At 45.0% G+C, this 20,177-nt stretch overlaps 1 protein-coding gene across 1 annotated transcript in view; it reads right to left on the reverse strand.

Annotated features, from left to right (window-relative positions):
• Positions 1-413: 413 nt before the first annotated feature.
• UNC5B (unc-5 netrin receptor B) overlaps positions 414-20,177 on the reverse strand; it is a 388,353-nt gene continuing 368,589 nt past the window's right edge. The window contains exons 16-17 of the mRNA XM_078643253.1: positions 3,625-3,803; positions 414-1,296 (exon numbers count right to left, since the gene is read on the reverse strand). Coding sequence (XP_078499379.1) covers positions 1,131-1,296; positions 3,625-3,803 — 345 coding nt within the window. The 3' untranslated portion in view covers positions 414-1,130. The remainder of the gene's footprint in view (positions 1,297-3,624; positions 3,804-20,177) is intronic.

Below are 20,177 nucleotides of genomic sequence, written 5' to 3' on the forward strand. Positions count from 1 at the left end.
AAAAGGTAAAAAAACAAAAGGGATGTAGTGTAGGAAAGGGGACACAATGAGTCCTTGCAAAGGGAGATCAGAAGCAGTATTCTTGACAACCTAAAACAGATTCTAAAGCAAGATGCCAAAATTAGACATATCACTGAGGCCAACTATTGATTAACTCTCTGTGACTTCTGATTCATTTCTATCAGCTGCAACAGTTGGTCAGTTCACTGGGTCTGATCTCACCCTTCACTGGTATTGCAATCAGTTGCAAGAATTTCCCTGAGTGTAAATATGGGAGTTTGTATGGGATACACATCAAAACCTACAATCGAACCAAATTTATGAAAATGACTTAGAAAAGGTAATGTTCCTGTTCACTGTCACCAGATATAAGCAAATAGCTATCTTCATTGGAGACCCAAGGCTTGTAAACATTTTTTTTATATTTTTTAGTTTAAATTAGGAATCTCATCTACAAAAAGTTTTAACACAAAGTGCACTCTGTCTCTCGCTCTTTCTCACTTGGAAACACATGCAGGAGCATATGTTTACACGCTGTCACACCCACAAACATGAAAAAACATGGACTCATCCAAAGATCTGGATAATAAATTAACTTGCGTTTCCTAAGAAACCGTTTTGCCTTAATGAGCCTCTCCAAGCTCAGGCAGGATAACAGCAGTCTGTTTGGATTGTACTTGACCTTTTGAAGGTTGTTAAGCTGGCAAAGAAGACAAGGGGGGAAGAAAATGAACAGGAACTGAAGAAACACCAAGCAACTGTCTGAAGTCCTAATTGCTAAGCCTAGTGGGAAAGAACAGATTGGGTTCATTATAGGCTGCTGTCAAGGCTACAAAAGAAGCCTTCTCCTTGAGTCCGGCTCGAGGATGCAGGGGTGTATGTGGAATCCATTAGACTCATAGACGGCTTGTAAACGGGGTATGATGATTCTTAAGGCTGATCGTGGCTGAAAATTCAGAGGATAGGGAAACTCCCCTATGCTTTCATGGTTAGCTACAGCACTCTGTGTCACCCGTTACAATAAGGTTTTGAATGTCAAACTCTTGGGTTAAAACAAAAATCAGGGTGTCTTCTCCTCCACTTCTACCACCATTATCATTGTCCGCCAAATATCCATTGAATAGTTCGATTCAGCAGTCTCCATCTGTGGCCATAACAAGCATCATCTCACTCTTGCCCATCTCCTCCAAGGCACTCGCCAGGGTATTGAGGTCACCATCATCCAGGTGCAAGGCTTCCCATAAGTCCAGGATCACCCCAGTTGGACTGGCTTTGGTGGCAAAATAGTTTAGGTACCTGGAACGTAGAAAAGCACAGGAATCGTGAGATTTGATTTGGTATCACAGAAGTAATATCAATTTTAAAAGTGCCTAAACTGTTCAGATCTTGTATTTCAAACACATTCATTTAATTACAAATAATATTTTAGCTCAATGAAGTGCATCCATGCAAAGTAAATCAGAGAATAAAAATGGGGTGCTTGAATATTACCAGGGAAAACAGGCAGAATTGAGGAGGAGTCTTTTGTAAGTCCCTCACTCAAATGAGAAAAAAGCACATGGCACTATATCAGTGAAAAAACATACCCTAAAATTGAGTTCAGGATTAGGGAAGTAGGAATATGGCGAATTTTGAGAATATTGTCCTAGTAGAACACTTTTGCACATGTTTTCATAAACTCCTATTTGGAATTCTTACTGGTCATACACATTCTAAATGTCTACTGACTTGCAGTGCATTAAAATTCAAAATATATTTGAAATAAATGCAAATTTTTATTTCTTCCCCTGCAATTTGTACATAATGCAAGTCAATTGGAATTCAGAATCCAGTATGAATTGCTGCAATGCTCTATGACATGAAACAGCAATGCAGATCTTTTGGTATTAGCATTGTTTCAAGAAAAACAATGGCAGTGGCTCAAATTTGTATTTAAATACAAGCTACAATGATGATGGTTGTTGTGAATCTGATTTAGGTGAACTGTGAATGCTTTCCTCTTGTTGAGAGTGGCTTTCTTAGTAATTAGCGTTAACACACGATTCGAAATCCTGTTATGTCAAAACAGTGAAAATCAAAGTATGTTTTTCAGTGTTATGATGCCACAAGAAAGGAGATAGATCTCGGGTTTTCCCTGTCACTTCTAAGTCTCCAGAGATCTGATCAAAGCAGTAAAATAGGGATTCACAGTCTCCACCTTCAAATGCATCATTTCAAAGGAGACGAGGAATGTCCATGGTTCTCTGATACCACCATCTACTGTCTTCCCTGAAAGCACCAGGTCTTTTTCAAGAAATATTTCAACATGGGAAGGATGAAATAGAGGATGGTGGAGGAAGTGTGGCAGGGAGCAAAGTATTTAATGTAAAATATTTAGGCCGGGAAACGGATGGTCTAAACATAGGGAGGCGTAGTAGAGTCCCAGATGTTTTTAAAATAGTATTTGAGTCAGTGGAAATTTAGGATGCTAGATGCATTTCTCATTTCTAAGGAGGAAGGGGTAGCCAGATGTTGATTATGGTGCATTGGAGTGCACAAGTTATGTACTGTTTGTAAAGTATAGGTATGCTAGGTGAACTTATATTAGCCATGGCTTTCCATATGTATCCTCTCTCTCTCTCTGCACATATGATCCACTGGATAAGCTACACAGGTGATGGGGGGGGGGGGGGGGTACACAACATCATTATTTTGCTGAACAACAGCCAATATTATGAATTGATTTGCTTGTAGTTCTACGTGACTACTTAGATGACACAAGCTTTGCTCTTCTTCTCACTAGGTACACCATGGGGGAAATTAACCTCATTATTTACAGAGACATATGTATAGTTCTGAGAGCACTGTAGTAGATTAAAGAACATTATGTTATCTAAATGCAGCATAACTATGACATATATTGACAGCGCTACTGGTGCATGGCTGTACAGAAATAATCAATTATTTAAAACAAGTTGGGACGCCAGTGAGGATGGGTTTATTAAGGTAAGGATTTTGGCAGGGATGAAGCAAGTGGCTTCCTACACTGCTGACATTTTACCCTAAGTAAATTGTACGACATTGATTTTCTTTTCTGCTTTTGTGGAATGTCAACAAACATTGCTGCCCCTCAAACTTTGTGCGTGTGTAATGCAAGTGTGTGAAAACTGTTCAGTTAACAGTCATATATTGTGTACTCTTTAATCCTTCCACCACCATCACAACCTGTTTTCTGTAATATACCTGGCCTGGTCCCTCCGTTTATACTGTTTTGTCCAGCACGTGGCATCTGAGATATTCCTGCAACAATAAAAGGATCTCTGTGGTGTGCTCTTTTACTACTTGATGCTATGGGGTCGACTGCCAGAAAGAGTTTAGTACCTAAAATTAGTGCTGTTACAGTTGCAAAGATACAAAACTGGCTGCTCTTCAAGTCAGAGAGGCACGCTTGCAATAATCATAAATCAGGCTGCACCGGAGATAAGTGCAGGCTGTTATGTACCAGGAGATGATGCTCAGACCGCTGATTGTTGCTAAAATGGTTGCTGCTTCCAAGCACTTGTCTTTATGCAACAGCCTGACAGGAAGGAATGTAAGAGGTGGAGAAGGATCAAGCACAAGGAGGGAGCGCGGGATGTTTCTCACCTATCCATGTTGAGTTTCTGTGCAAGGAGGCGCCAGTCGTTCCCCCTGGAGTTGGGGGCATCAAGGCTGTTGCAGATCTTCTGCCGGATGGATAGGGGAATCTTAAAGGCATAGGGACCCAACTGAGTTGTGACGGCGTTTCCCGGGTGCATACAGTAAGGATCTGACGATTTGGCGTTCTGTTGAAAGAAATGCAACAAAATATTTTTTTCTGAACACACAAAAAATGAGGTTTCGTTTTTTCACATATTCACTGCAGATATAAGAGGTCTCCTAATCTGAGACTTGAGTATGGCTGACAATTTTTTATGAATGTATTGTATTTTGTTACCTGAATTTAAGAGAAATACAACAATGTGTCGTTTTGGTTTGCTAAGTTATTCAATGGCTTTACAGTTGCAGGCATATGCTCTTCCTCAAGCCATAACCCCCGCACTCTGCCCCAGTCCCTCCTGTATGTCATATATACCCCCTGTACTGTATTCCTTCTTACAACAAGAAAAGCCAACGTACACGTTTGTCTTGTGGTGGGCATTTGTTGGCCGCAGTTTATTAGGAATACAAGGAAACATGTATAAACTTTGCATCATGCTATTACAACTTCCTTGGTATTGTCTCTTGGCCCTTCTGGGTCGTTTCCTTTGGTAGGTTGGATTTTTGCGCCCCGTTTGCGCGGGAAGGGAGTAGCTTCTGTCCTGGAGTTAGGCCATCTCGCTACCTTGTCCGACTTTGTTGTGCCCTGCCGTCCGGCGGGGGCTGGGCTGCGAGCGCCGTCTCCGTTTGCTACCCCCTTCTATTCGGTAGGCCAAGTTACCCAGCCGTGAGGCATCCCAGAGTGTGTGGTCCTACCACCTGTCCTTAGGCCAGCTCACCCAGCCGTGAGGCATCTGAAGGTGAGTGGACCTATTCTGGCACACCGCCCTCCGGTGTGCCTCCGTACCAACCGATATCAGCGTAGTTCTCCGCCACGCCTTGCTTCTTCCTCAGCCCTGCGACATTGCTGGTCCTTAGGTGTGGGTGGGTGGGACAAGATTGGGCTCCGTCGTCGTTGCTGCTCCCCCCGCTCCGTGAATATAGGAGCATGCCTGGGGGAGCAGTCCTTATATGCCCCCTGACTTGCCTTCCCTCCCGCTAGGGCCCCCCTTTCCATTGGGGGAGGTTTGTAACCCGCCATGACCCCCATTGGCTGGGGTGTCTGCACCAGTCCGGTGGCTGCTGCGGGGGGAAGCGAGAGGGGGAGGCTTTTTGGCCTCTTTGTCTTTTTCGCGCCAAACGCCGCCCCACCACTAGTTTGTCCGGGGGGGCACGGCGCAGGTTATGGCGCCGGCTCTCGAGCCCCCTTCGGGAGCAGCCTCTGCAATAACCCCCGCACTCTGCCCCACTCCCTCCTGTATGTCATATATACCCCCTGTACTGTATTCCTTCTTATAACAAGAAAAGCCAACGTACACGTTTGTCTTGTGGTGGTCATTTGTTGGCCGCAGTTTATTAGGAATACAAGGAAACATATATAAACTTTGCATCATGCTATTACAACTTCCTTGGTATTGTCTCTTGGCCCTTCTGGGTCGTTTCCTTTGGTAGGTTGGATTTTTGCGCCCCGTTTGCGCGGGAAGGGAGTAGCTTCTGTCCTGGAGTTAGGCCATCTCGCTACCTTGTCCGACTTTGTTGTGCCCTGCCGTCCGGCGGGGGCTGGGCTGCGAGCGCCGTCTCCGTTTGCTACCCCCTTCTATTCGGTAGGCCAAGTTACCCAGCCGTGAGGCATCCCAGAGTGTGTGGTCCTACCACCTGTCCTTAGGCCAGCTCACCCAGCCGTGAGGCATCCGAAGGTGAGTGGACCTATTCTGGCACACCGCCCTCCGGTGTGCCTCCGTACCAACCGATATCAGCGTAGTTCTCCGCCACGCCGTCTGGGAGGCTTCCGTCTTCCTGCGGCTCCCCCCAACTACGCCCTATGCTCTGTCACTTGCTACTTGCAGATCCCACTCGCTGTGAGGCTCTGTTTCTGATGGGACTTCTCGCCCGATTTCCGGTATTCTGCTCAGTGCCTTTCGTGCCTGCTGAACCGCTCTGACTAGACCATTGCAGTCTTCCCGAGCGCTCTTGTTGTGTCTGTGAGGTCTCTCTGTATGTCGTGCAGGATTGCCCCCATTTTTTTTTTTTTTTTTTTGAGTCTGGCTAACACCTCACCCTTTGGGTGGATGATCACCACATCCGGCTGCCATGCTGTGTCTGCCCGCAAGTCACTGGGGGCTGCCGGCAGCTGTTAGTAGTAGCCCCAAGCCTATTCCGGCCGGCACTCAGAAGGCCTCTGTAATGGGATTGTTGCCCCAATCTGTCACTGCCCTGTCCCGCCTCGGCGGGACACCTAGGTTTTGCTGCCGGACCCTCCCCAGTCCTGGCTTTGCCCACCCTGTCCTCGTCCTTAGACTGAGCCTCCAACGGATTGTTGAATAAAAAAGTACTCTGTTAATGATTGGGAGCGACTCGAATCTAGCTGGGAGTGGTTCCAAATGTATTTATTTATTTGGACCAATTGCCCCATACACCGCACTGCCTGCTGTCTGTGAAAGTTCTTTCCCAGCATCTTATGGCATCCTCTGCTACCTTATCCGCCTCTCTACAGAATATGCTGGGGGATTGGAAGCTTTTAGTCTCATTGAGGGCACAGACTCGGTCACCTTCCATCGTATGACGGAGAACTCAATGCACTCCAAACCATGCCCCACTCTGAGCTTTACCCGACGCCGAGGTGTTTTTTTTTTTTTTGGCAATAATCATTCCTGTGATGCTCCTCAGCCTATCTGTCAGTGGACTTAAAAGTTCCTCTCACTTGGTATACCTACACCGGGCCTCCCGCTGGGGTGTGTAGTATGCTTTTTATTAATCAACAACCTATCCCGGTGCCCTCCAATATGGAATTGGCTATTGTAAACCATTGGAAGTGCCTGTTCAGCTCTGTGGTCGAAAGTGCCCTCACCTGTGCCTCTCCCTGAAACCCCCACCAATCTGGTTCCGCTGAGGAATCTCTGAGTGATGGCTGCCTGGGTACTGACAACGGAGAGGCGGGACCCCAGTCTGGCCGGTTGGGGATAAACCCACTATGCTCCTGCACGTTTGCCTTGTCTATCGGCTGAACCATAAACACTGGACCTAGCCTCTAATCACTGACCAGAGTGACCCAAGGGGTAACGGCCGCATTATTAGTGAACTATTATAACCATTGCTCAGCGCTGGCACTACCCTTTAGACTTTCCACGCGTGTCCTGCTTGCTGACAGTGGCCTGCCCCAAGGGCAGGCGTAACCTAGGTTAATAGCAGGATTCCTTAGCAGCTGCTGCCCAGTTACCAGTCCTGCGAACGCCCGCCCTTATCTGTGAATCTTAGCTGTAAGCGCACTCAACTTTGCCTGAGTGTCTTTGCGCACTGTCGGTGGCCTGGATGCATTGAGCCTGCAACGGCTTGGCTATTTGCATGTCGGACACTATGCATCTTGATTTTATTTATTTATTTATTTATTTATTTTTTTTGCTTCCCTGTTTCTGATGATTGCACCTATGCTTCCATTTTGTTTGGCATCACAAGAGATCGAATGAGCCCAAACAGGCGTAATAAATTGTTAATTCCGTATGTATCATGCCCCGCGCTCCACAAATCCTTAATGTGCCAGTGCTCATCTGATATGCGAGGCCATAAACTAGCTAGACCTTACATGATTAAAAATATACCAGTTTTTAATTCAGACTTACAGAACCTAACACATACCACAGTGTCTGCCTTTGCATAACGGTGGATTTCCGGTGAAAGGGGGTTGGTCAGTATGATTCTGCTTTCTCACATGTATTGCCTCTTATTGCTTCTGGTTTAACACAACTGGTTGTCTCAGATCACCAGGATATGGCCTGTATGCTTCTGCCTTTGCATACTTGAGGGTCCACCCCAAGAGTTTGATCCTTGCCTTTTCACACCTGTGTCTCAGGTGAGGGATGAATGATCTGTGTTTTTCTCTATTCTCATGTTGTCCATCAAAACCAGACACAATGCAAACTCAATATGTTGAATGTTATTGCTATTTTATAGAAACATGTCTTTACAGTGTCTATAGTTTGCAACTAGGCCCTAACAGACCTATTCCCTAGATCCCCAGCAATATGTGGCTTTCCTGACGATGTGGAATGTGTCTGGCCCTGCTCACGCTTTCTGATATTTCCCTCCCCAAACTAATCTGCTGAAAATCTCAAGTAATACCCCTCAAAACGGGCCTCGTCTGCCACTTGCAGTATTGCAGCTATTCGAATATATTCTTTTTGCATATATTCGTGATGAAATATGCAGAATGTATTTGTGCTTAGGTCATTTTATTCTATGTAATACTCAGGAGGTTCTGAGAACTGTCGGATGTACCAGTGTCCTGCCGTCCCTAGTCCAACCTGGGTGTTCCTGCTGCTGTGGAGTTATTTCTATTGGAAATAAAGAACCTTCATGAATATTTCGTATTTGGGATTCAGTGCCTGTCGCCGTGCCCCTGTCATTAGAACCCCGTGACATTGATTATTGCAGTTCAAGGATAAACTGGCTTCCGAACTCCAGCTAACAGCAGCCTCCCAGCTCCACTGCTTGCACCCTCTGGACCCGGCCATTGCATCCCATCGAAATGGGAAATCTCAAACTGCGCTGAACTCGCTCCCTCCACCATACATAATACTGCCCTCTAGTGGCCCGAGGGTTTTCTCTTTGTCTGTCCTCGTGAGCAAGCTACCTAGGCTGAAAGCTGTGGTAACGCCGAATGACGACCCAGAGTTATTGAAATAACTACACTACAACCTGTTTAAAGCAGCTTTGTGTAAAATCTGCATATACGTTTACTATTGCAGATAAGATAAGTGGATTGCTGAAACGATAAGAACTAGGAACATTTTGCGAGCCTTTACACCTTCCCAGAGCAGCCGTGATAGCTGACCCAGTAGGCATGTAACATGCGCTACTCGCCGGAAGAAATCCCTTTACTTGACTTCTGTGAGTATTTCTTCAGTGCTGCACGACACAAGTGCGGAAGGCCCGTGCTGTTTAACCCTGGCAGCCTGCCGGCGAGGCCTGCTCTCTGTAGCATATGACCTCACAGTCCCTGGCGTGCACACTATATAACTCGCAAGTCCGGCAGCTCCCTCTGAAGCCCCGAGCGAGACTTATGGCTTTTTGCCCAGAAAGTATTTTGTTGCTGTTGCTTTGTGATTAAGTCCGTGCAGTGAGATGAGCCACACCGTGACGGATTCAACTGAAACAAAACATTTTATTTTATTTTATTTATTTATTTATTTTTGCCACAGAATCTAGCGTCTAAACTTCTCTGGTCTATGTGGGCAAAAGATGAATAAATAAGACGCTTTGGGGGTTGGAGGAACCTAGGCGTAGCATGTACAACCAAAGGCGGTTATAATACACAAAGTACCCCTCTAAATCTTAGCTCGGGCAGCGTACGTACGTGAAATGTTTGTGCATTCACTGACTACCTTCACTGTGCTCTTTTGTGTTCTTTGTTACTGCCCCAGGCCGGGGCCGGCCGGCCCTTGGGGCACTCTTGAAGCACACTCCCCCGTAGGTCAGACACCTCTCCGGTTAGCCTTGCGGTGACGCAACCCTGCCCGATGACCCACGTACACATTCCTTAGCCTTACAACCGTCTGCTGCACTACCGAAACTTCCGCACCTGGAGCCCCAAGAGTGCGCTAACCTGCACGTACTCACTGACATCCTTCCCTTGGCCTGCGGAACCGTTCTGACACTGTCACTATGTCACGTGTGGGTCATCTAGAGTGATCTCTAGCCATGCCGCTCTCAAAATCTTATCCATGGAGAGTTCCGTAGCGCGAGCTCTACCCGCAGTAACGAAAACAGCTCCAAGTCTAAAATTGTCCCTGTTCTTCGATAGGGGGGGGGGGCAACTTTAATGGAATTTGGCAAAATACTGCCCTCACTGGGCTATTTAGGGCATTATTGCTGATACTTTGTTTACACGAAGCAGAGGCCAAAAAGGCGCCGCTAACTTTGTGGCCGCTCGTTGAGGCCTGGAGAGATTCGCCCTGTCTCCCGCATTACAGTCGGGAGTCTCCGTTGTCCCCTTCCCCCTCGTCGCGCTCGCTGCCCCTTTATTGCTGGGGGCGTCCCAGTTTCGCGCCATTGCTTACCTCGCATTCTGCTGCCACGAGGCTTCGGGGGCATCCTCGCCCGCTCCGACCCCTGCGTAGCGCGTGACCCTCACGGTCGAATTTGTTCTGCGTGATGGTATGGCTCCTTTGTCCATGGCACCGCCGTTCCGGCTGCAGGCGCTGGACATTTGCGTGCTCCTTTGGGGGTGAACGACCAGCCCCACCTCGCTAAAGGTCATCTGCCCTCGGCTGGTTGATGGTCGACGGTTCTCAGCTTCCCCGCCCCGGTTCCGCCGATTGTGGCCCGCATAACGTTGCCGCCGCCTTGGTCTTCCGCCATTTCACCGCCTATGGCCTAGTCCCCCTTATCCATGGCGCCGCCGTTCAGGCAGGCCGTAGTCGGACCTGCGTGTGCAGTTCTGGGGGCCTGGTCCTGCGCCCCCGCCACTGGTGCTTGCTTATGCTCCCCGCTCCAACAGTTCTCCGCCGCAATTCTTTGCCCAGGATTCAGGCGCATGTACAGGCTCAGCTTCCCTTGGAGAGCACCTGGCTACCTGGTCGCTTTCTTCTTTTTTGTTGCAGCACGGCAGAGCTTCGCCTTCTGTAGTCTTCGCTACGTCCCAGGTACAGCATTGTACAAGATTGGGCTCCGCCGTCGTTGCTGCTCCCCCCGCTCCGTGAATATAGGAGCATGCCTGGGGGAGCAGTCCTTATATGCCCCCTGACTTGCCTTCCCTCCCGCTAGGGCCCCCCTTTCCATTGGGGGAGGTTTGTAACCCGCCATGACCCCCATTGGCTGGGGTGTCTGCACCAGTCCGGTGGCTGCTGCGGGGGGAAGAGAGAGGGGGAGGCTTTTTGGCCTCTTTGTCTTTTTCGCGCCAAACGCCGCCCCACCACTAGTTTGTCCGGGGGGGGGGGGCACGGCGCAGGTTATGGCGCCGGCTCTCGAGCCCCCTTCGGGAGCAGCCTCTGCAATAGTTTCATGGCGTCTTTACTTGTTATGGAGAAGTCCATCTGCCGTCTTTTTATTTGTGTCAATGTTCTCTCCCTATTTTTTTCTTTAACGGAGTGAGAGCAATTAATGCTAGTCTTTGCCTTCCAACGTAGTGCTCTGAACAAAACAAAATGGAACCATTCAATGTTAAGGGACTAAAGGGAGCGATTTCAAAATGGGGGCCAACTTGCCCTGCAAATCAGGTACTACACCTGTGAGTAACCGTTAGAGTCATGGCAGCATTCTATTTTGTTTTTCAGAAACAACCTCCCTAAACTAGGGGTTTTCATGAACAAAATGTCCCTGATATCAGGGACATCTTATATATTTCCCGCCCTGAAATGCTATGCCTTGCACATCCTTTCAGAGCAGGAAAAATCAACATCAGATGACCCTCTCTAAAAGGGCAGACTAACATCACTGAGATGCCGCCAGCCCTCAGGCGGTTGGACCACCAACTACGTTTTCACAATAGACATCTGCTGGTATACTGTGTATGTTCCACCTCTGTCACACTCTAATTAAGACCTCTAGTGAAGTGGTGTGGAATTGTTTCTGTCATCGAATTTATTTCTCAGTAATACTCTCTGCATTTAAGGGCTGGGTGAGCATTCACTGTTCTAGACAGCAGGCTCACTCTATGTGTAGGGTCCCCTGTGGTTAGCTCAAAAGCTCTGCTACAGCAAAGATAAATGTGATTCTCTTGCTACCGGTTTATAGTAAAGCCTAGATAAAATACAAGTTCTTATGCCCCCTTTGATATAGTTAACATCAATTGGAAGTTTATTTTACAGGTGTTTTGACCACGTGAAACATATTTTCTGAAAATTGCACATTTCAATTTCGGAGTAAAAATGAAAACTTCAAAATAAGCATGCCACATTTTACAAATCCCATAAAAAAGATAGTGATAGAAAGTCCAGGTTTTATGGTTCTGCTGCCCATGTTCATGCGTTGGTGTTCAGCCTGTCTGTTGACTAACACCACCTTCATTCTCTTGGTCTTTCTAAGCCAAGAATCTGTTTGGTAATATTCATATTAACCAACAAGTCAGTCTACCTTGTTTATGGGTCTACTATGGGAGATACTAGTGACCTTAATTAGAGTTTGCTAGGTGAATTTTTCAACTGCTATTGAGGTTGCTATTCCTCCTCCACCAAGGTGTTGTGTTTAGCATCTACTGTATTTGGAGTTCTTAGCCAGTGAAGAATAGTTTTCTCTAACAAAGGGCTGCATCCTCCTTCCTCACAGGTGGAAAAAAGTATGACGTTTGTCCATCTCCGCTCGAGAAGCATTTACGACTTTATGTGATTAATGAAAATGTGCCCCATGGTTGATGGTATGTAGTCAATGCCCTTCCCAAGATACGATTACCTACCATCTGTCAGAACATAGAGATGTATTAATGTGTCTATTATCACACTCAAACAACTTCCTATGCTTATGGGCAGCAACGTACACCACACAAGCATGTCTTTGAACTTCACCCACCTCACTCAACATCTCCCATCTAGAACTTTCAACAATCAACATCCTTGAAAACATGCACTCCACAAAAGTGTCCTGGAACTCAATGCAAACAGAGCACTTTGCCGCTTTATTGGGGGTATAAAGTATGATACCACTTCTGCACTATAATACAAAGTCTACATTCTGTACCATGTTTGAGGTGTCCATGTTAAGGACACAATACTTGCCTTTTCATGAAAGTACACCACCCATTCACTGTGGCAACTATGCAAGATATGGTGGTGGATCAGTTACCTACGTTGTTAGTAGTTTACCTTTTCACCTCACCGGGTTGGTCAGCGAAACCAGAGGCGTTCCAGAGAAAAACATGTAGTCCAGGTCCACCAAATTAATGGAATATTCTAAAGGACTTTTCCTGACCCAACAAATGATGTAAAAGAGTATGAGGTGATCTGATCTATTAAAACCATTCGGGTTATTTAGTAAGCAATGAAATAGCTCACATCAGCTCCATTCGATATGTTTCCCTAATCAGCTCCAGTGTTCACATATTTTATTAATCACGAATTGATGTAAATTGGCTACAAAATTAAAGTAATACATGGAGTTAAATAGATTTGTGTTGAGAATTGAATATTTGAAATAGCACCATGAGGTGATTTCGATGTTCTCCTCATTTCTAATACACCATGATACTACTTTGATATGTGCTAACATTTTCTTTTTTGCTACATCATAAAGTGGCACTGGTGTCATTCAAAGCTAGAACAATCTTAAAATGACACTTGTCCCAGTTCCAAGTAACAAATGTTTCACTAGATCACATGGTAACTTAGAGAATCTTTGGTGATAGAATGCTCTGAGACACTATTCCAATGTCTGAATTTTCTTATTGATTAAATGGTGGGTTTATTATCATTTTATTTTGTTTCCTGACCAAGTCTTGGGGGCTAAGACAGGGAAATGACAGGCACCGACGTGGAGTGGTATGCACTAACAGTCCGTATGTCGGTTTGGCCGGCCGTCTCAGGCCGGCCAAACCGTCATGCGCACCTCAGCTGTCTGAAACAAGAACTGTGTTTCCGGGTTATAAAATAAAATATAGTGGTTATAGAGGGTTATAGTGATAAAAGACAACAACTGTTAGGGTAGCTAGACAATACTGATGTGCTTTTGAGCACCTCTTATATGAAAAAAGAAAGAACCAAACAGCTATCCCAGAAGCATTAAAACTTGTTTCAGACCTGCAAAAATGAAATTTGTGAAATATAATTATTGGGAAGCTGAAATGATGCTGATAGTAAATCACCTCATAACTGTGGTGTCCACCTCACCCAGAAAACTGATAATGTGTGTCTCACTGAAATGTGAACTCATTTAAGACAATATGGTCCTTAGCATAGTTACTAAGAGCATCCGAGGCAAATGAAATAAAATACCTAAATATGACTACATGCATTGTGGTATGCAAGGGGCACTTCTTAATGAATTAAACTATCTGGCTATTTCATGGTTTCTCTCGGGACATCCATCCAGGGAGACCTGTTCATTTTCATTTTCCATTTTGATATAGAATCCGTTCTTGGCAACACAGCCTTTTGACTATTTTGATTATTATTAGGTGATGTGGGTACTGGTGTCCCAGACTCCTTATAAAGGGAATCAGGCATGTAATATTCCCTGCTGAGTTAATAGTAACAGAACAACAAATACTCTAATGGCGTTCCAGCTCATAATTCCAACCTGACTCTGATTTATATTGCAATCCGCAATATAAGGGGGAGAATGTAATATACCCTTTTACCACCACAAGCCACACTCGTCTCTGTGCAGGAGCCAAGCCCGTGACAATCACACACACACACAATCTAAAAATACTGGCTAAAATGTCTTTAAAGGTAACAACAAATATTTCTTTAATATGCAGAAGCATCTCAGAGTAGTACATTAGATTACCTCTGCATTGAGAAGTATTTTATTAAAAGTGTTTTTTTAAATATTAACTTAGAAATGTTCCTGCCTTAATGACAATGCTTTTAGTGACTAAAGAGGAAAGCCAGTCGCACTTCTTAAACGTTTGTGCCACACACGGATGATTTTCTTTGGAAGGGCGTGGTGTAGGGAATCTGATGGGCAATGAAAGGTGGTGTGTTTATTGCCCTGGTGCGGGTGCAGCATGCGGTATTGTTGTAAGACTCTCCCTATCACATAAAACAACACACACCCAGAAAAGGGAGAGGAGGGGGGTGAGGAAGTTGGTGAACACAGACTACGGAAGGGGGCAGGAGCAAAGGCAACATGGACAATGGTGGCACTATGAGCATAGCTTGGAACGCAAGCAGGAGGACAGGAAATGGCTGAACAAAAATTAAAGGCAACCTTCCAGAATAATACTTTCTTCCCTGCAACACGTGTCCTTATCAAAACGAATGTAACCCCCTAACTCAGGATACACCATCATCCAGGGACGTCCGCAGAAATTGGAATAGACAGAACAGGGAATGAGATTCAAAAGGGCGGGGGAGGAGAGGGGCTGCCCCAGTACTAGTGGAGCCTAAGATAGCAGGGGGAAGGACAGCGAGCTGGGAGGAAAGGGCGGAACAAAACTAGGGGAGCCTGAGATAACAGGGGGAAGGACAGCGAGCTGCAAGGAGAGGGCTGAACAAAAAAAGTAGTGCACTGAAACAAAACATTTGGTCACTAGTGAAAGGATCAATGTAGCAGGGGCAGTCTCCAGGACGTAACAAAACAGCCACAAGGTGGGACAAATGCACACTATTCACCAACAAAAGCAACGCCATTTCTAAAGGCAGACCAAGCATCCAATAAAAAGGCAGTGGGCTTTTGTGGGTGTGTTCAAACTCCACACAGGGATTACAGCATGCCTCGCAGAGCAGCGCATGCATGCTGACTCTACGCTCGACCTAAAATAACACAGCAATGGACCAGTCCTTCAGTTGAACTGAAAAGGCATGAACACTGTTCTTATAAGTCGTATCTACACTCTCTTACCTGTGACTAAATCTGAGGCAGAAAAATAAATATATGGATAGATCTGATGCGTGGGGCGTTGTGAAGCTCTAGTCGACATCATCTGGTACACTCATCAGAGATGCTTTCACAGCTGGCTGACTCCCACAACCCCAACCATTGTACATAAAAGCAACTGCACTTTTCTGATCGAGCTGCTAATTTTCAATGTAAGTGCAGCACATAAATCAATAACAGATTCATGCAGCAAAACCTGCTAATTATATTAATGGAGTAGGTCAGACAGGTTTCCACGTCAGTTCTGAGGACAACAGCAAAGCATGTGGAGCAGTTGAAGTATTCAACATAAAAACAGTCACCCATTTGTGTGTTACCTGTTGGGGCAATTTAGTGCCTAGTAGCTAGGAAAATGCCTCAAGACACAGAAACCAAGTTGCTAACCTTGCCATTGTTCAATCAGTTCCCCTAAATGCAAGGTATGCTCTTAAAGATAATATAAATCGATCCTCTAGTAACAACTATAGATCTGAGGTTAAAAAATCTGCGTCAGTCCCAAAATCTGCTCATGCAAGGGCAGGTGAAAGATACAGCTTAAGAGGTGGTCAGACAGACCATATTATATGCTAATATTTATGAAGCAGCAAAAGCTTGTTTCTCAGCATATATTTATAATGATTTGCAATAATATTGCATTCATAGTATCGACTACCAACTTATCACTGAAGTAAACATACATAGTTAAGTATTGTTGCGTCAGTACAAGCAGCATGTCTTAGACCCCCAGATGGCTCCCGCAGGAAGACCACGGTACAGGCAAGTTCCTATGGGACGCCTGAGGGACCGGTAGGTCACTGCTAACTTACAGAAAATACCCTTGGTGGGCATCTTAACTCGCCTGCAGTCCTAGAGAGTCAGAGGCTGCTGTTCTCCTGGGTTCTGTGTGGGTGTTGAGGCTAGTAGCCTCCAGCTTTTGGCATTTTACAGCTCAGCCTCTCTGGGTAGAGGAAGGTGGACAGGGCTGATACACACCAGTTACCTCATGGCTTTCCTGGAGGAGGTGGCCATCACTTGTATAAGGGCCTGCAAGAGTCTTTTCACGAACTGAAAGCCAGTCCTGGTTTCCGTATAGCGTCTTGGAGTTCCAAGATGGAACTGCACTATTTTTTGATTTTCTTTTTCTCAGTTTTGATCGGCTCCTATGAATTCTAGGCGATTTCCTTTCCCTGTCCATACTCTATTTAAGAACTTCTTTCCTTTATTTTCACGGTGTCGCAATGCAGCCAAAGCACTTTTTCAGGGGGTTTAATTCTACCCTTATATATAATTTTTGTACTTGATATTTTATGTGGCGGTTTTGAAGAATCCTAAATATGGTCACGGTCCTGTAGCCGTCTTCTTCGCCGACTTAAATGATAGCAGTCATGAACCTCCAGGTGGTTTTTGTGCAGATGACTTTTCTTCCAGTTGTAACTCTTCCAGGGGGCACCTGTCTTTCACATATAACGCTTATTGTGAAAAGGCTTCAAGCAGGAATCATCCTTACCTCGGGCAGTCCAGGAACCAGAGTTGGAGCAAACGTCAGTGTTCAGTCCTTGACATGTATATATTTACTATTCTTAACTCCACAATCACTTATCTTGAAAGTGAGCTGGTGTTTTATGACACAGGAACTATATTATTGCAAGATAATATAAAAACCATGAAACAGCAGTATAGCATCTCGAAAACTATCAATTTTTTAGTGAGATGATAAAAACTGCTCTGTTACAAAATGTTATAATTCCCAGGGCACATGAATTAGTGTTAAAATGTCCAATATTGCTGCTAGCTCTGCAGAAATAATATATGGATAGGCTGGGCTGTGCTACACCACCTGGTCTCATACTTAATTTGTTACAGGATGGAAATAGGCTGCCCTGTTCTGTAACTGTGGCAATCCTACATAATTAATTACCTTAGATCACAAAAATAAACACGTTTAAAATGTATGTTGCTGTTAATTACTTACCCTATTGGAGTAAAATGGGACATTGTACACCAATGTTCTGGAATGTGCCAATTGTATTCCTAAATGTAATGATATTTGTGAATTGTTTTGCTAATTGCTAAACAGATTGTCTGCCAAGAAAAACACTGAGCACCTGCATTAATCTCTGATGAAATACTTGATGTGAACGGGTTAATTGTTGAAACAGAGCATTGTGTTCCCATAGAAATATCAACCGAGTCCTTAAATTACCCCCTTTGACACCATTTGAAAGCTTTGCTAATTAAATACACACCTATACGCATCTTGACATGATTATCATGCGCTGTCAATGCAGATCGTGCATTCTGTGAGTAATAGAACACTTGCAGGTGTTGAAACAAGCAATTTGCGGGATAAAAAAGCTAATATAAAGAAAAAACGTATCTAACTGGCAGGTATGTCGGTATTTCTCAGTATCCATGCAACATGGTTTGCAAATTTTGGAAATAACACCTTTTGTTAAAATACTTTCTTAAAATACGCACCCAAAGGTCTTAGGGCCAGATGTAGGTGGCCCGTTACCGGTCGGTAAACCCGAAATTCGGTAAATTTCAGGTTTACTGACCGGTATTGAGCCAATTGTGATGTAGGGGAGGATTCAGTAAATAACTAATCGGTATTTACCGAATCATCATTTACCAATTCGGTATTTACCGAATCGGTAAATGACATGTAGGAAGCCCTTTGAAGAGTGCTTCTGTGCTTTAACCCCTTCACTGCGGGGCTGTTTCCCCCCGCTGTGCTGGGGGGCGGGGGGCGCGCACAGCGCCCCTGTGCTCATGACGAGGTCAGCTCGTCATGAGCCACGGTGCTCCGGTCCTCATGACGAGCTACGCTCGTCATGACCACACCCGTTCCAATGGAACGCTCAGCACAGCAGGGGAATCAGCCCAGCATGCGAGCGTTCATTTAACGGGCGCGGTGAGCTCGTCATGAGCACCGGAGGGCCGTGGCTCATGACGAGCTGACCTCATCATGAGCACAGGAGGGGTTAAGGATTCGTTTTTTACCACCAACTATTAGTTGGTGGTAAATAACGAATACCTCTGTAAATGCAAATCTGTGCATTTACACCAGTGCCATGTGGCAGACATACATGCCCTTAGGGCATGTATGTCTGCCACATGTGCACACAAGCACTATTCAGGGGTGCAACAGGGTGTCAAAGTGACACCCTGCCACCCTTGACTCTTTCCCTATTTTACCGAATCGGTAATTGACATTCATTCCTATGGGCTTCCAGGCCCATAGGAATGAATGGAAATTACCGAATCGGTAAATACCGATTCGGTAAATACCGAATCTTAACGATTCAGTAATTTTTACCGAAACATTTGCTACATAGCATTTACCGATTCTAAAATACCGAATCGGTAAAATTCGGAATTTTAGAATCGGTAAATCCTATTTACCTACATCTAGCCCTTAGTGTTTTAAATATATTGTTAAATACCTGAATCACTTGCCCTTTGCCCACCAGCAAAATTGGACACATGGCCACCACTTATTGTGGCACCATGGGACCCATGCATGAATGTTAATGAACAGTGTTGAGCCCATGTTTACCCCTGCCAACATCAAGGTCTCACAACATTTAAAGAGCCATCTAGCATAAGATAATGTCCTGTGGGTGCTGTGTTACCTTTGGAGGCTGTAGCAATCTGCAAGACTTGTCAATTCACAAATAAAAAAAAGTAGAAAATGTTCAGAGGGTGCCATGTATAAGTGCCCTTACATTTCTCAATGATCAAACACTTAGGGCCCGATTACGAGTTATGTGTGGAGATACCAGGTGTGCAGAATTTCTGTTCCCAAGTGGTCTCGCTCCACATGTTTCCACCTATAATGAGTTAAACACCACAGAGATGGGGAGTAATTGTGTAGAACCAGTTTTCCCAGGTGGGAGTCGGGGAAGAACTCACAAAGCCACAGGGTTTAATGCACACATTTACCACTAGCTCTGAGTGGGTTCTAAATGTGTGTGAGGTGAGAAGTGCTGCGATAGAGGTGGGTCCGGTATAACTGCAGCTTATTTCCAAGGCGATTTTCCTGGCCAGAATTTGCATCTGGCAATATCGTATCACTTATACTTCAATTTAACAGTTTCCCTCCAAGGGATAGTGCTCCGTCCATCTCCTATTCGGAGCCTTAATAGTGCGTAGTCCCAACCATAACCCGCTGAATCTTGTGTGTCTCCAGAATAAGCCATAAAGCAATATTGAGCTGACAACAAGTGGCTTTGCCTAGATACGTTTGTGCCTCACCATTAGTTCTAATGCATTTATTTAAAACCCTGAAGCACCTTGCCTCTCGGATGTAACATGCATACATTTGCCAATAAGTTAATAAAAGTAGTATCGTGAATGACTACAGAGGAGTCAATATATCAGCCCAAACACAGGGAACAAGGTGTACTGGTTTCATTTATCCAGACATCAGTCCATTCTAGAAATAGACTGCTACAGAGCTAAATAATTCATTGATATCAGAATGTATCTGTGAAGCCAGTCTTAAAAACATTTAGTTGCCTCGTTTTGAAGGCTATTTTTATATTAATAGGGCATCGGTTTCACAGAATTTATTTCTGGAGAATTTGTGGCATTGTTTTCCATTTCAGGAGGCATGTGGTCATTATATGGATCAGAGACACTGCTAGCCAACTAGATAGATGTCTGCAAGCACTATAAAATCTGCATCTCTTGTTAATCGGCTAAAATTCTCTTGATTTTACTCTTAGTGTTGTGTTGTATATTGATTCTTCTTGTAATATGGCTGACAGTAGTCATTAGCCCTTCCTTAGTGTTTTCACCTTCTCAGCTTCCCAGAATACCTGTGAGTGTTCTAACTTGTGCCAGAGTGTTCTACCTGTGTCAGTTGATGGTCTGGTCAGCTGGCGAGGTTTGTACTCAGCTGTGTCTTGGAA

Source organism: Lissotriton helveticus, chromosome 5_1 (assembly GCF_964261635.1).
Source record: "Lissotriton helveticus chromosome 5_1, aLisHel1.1, whole genome shotgun sequence".
NCBI lineage: Eukaryota > Metazoa > Chordata > Amphibia > Caudata > Salamandridae > Lissotriton > Lissotriton helveticus.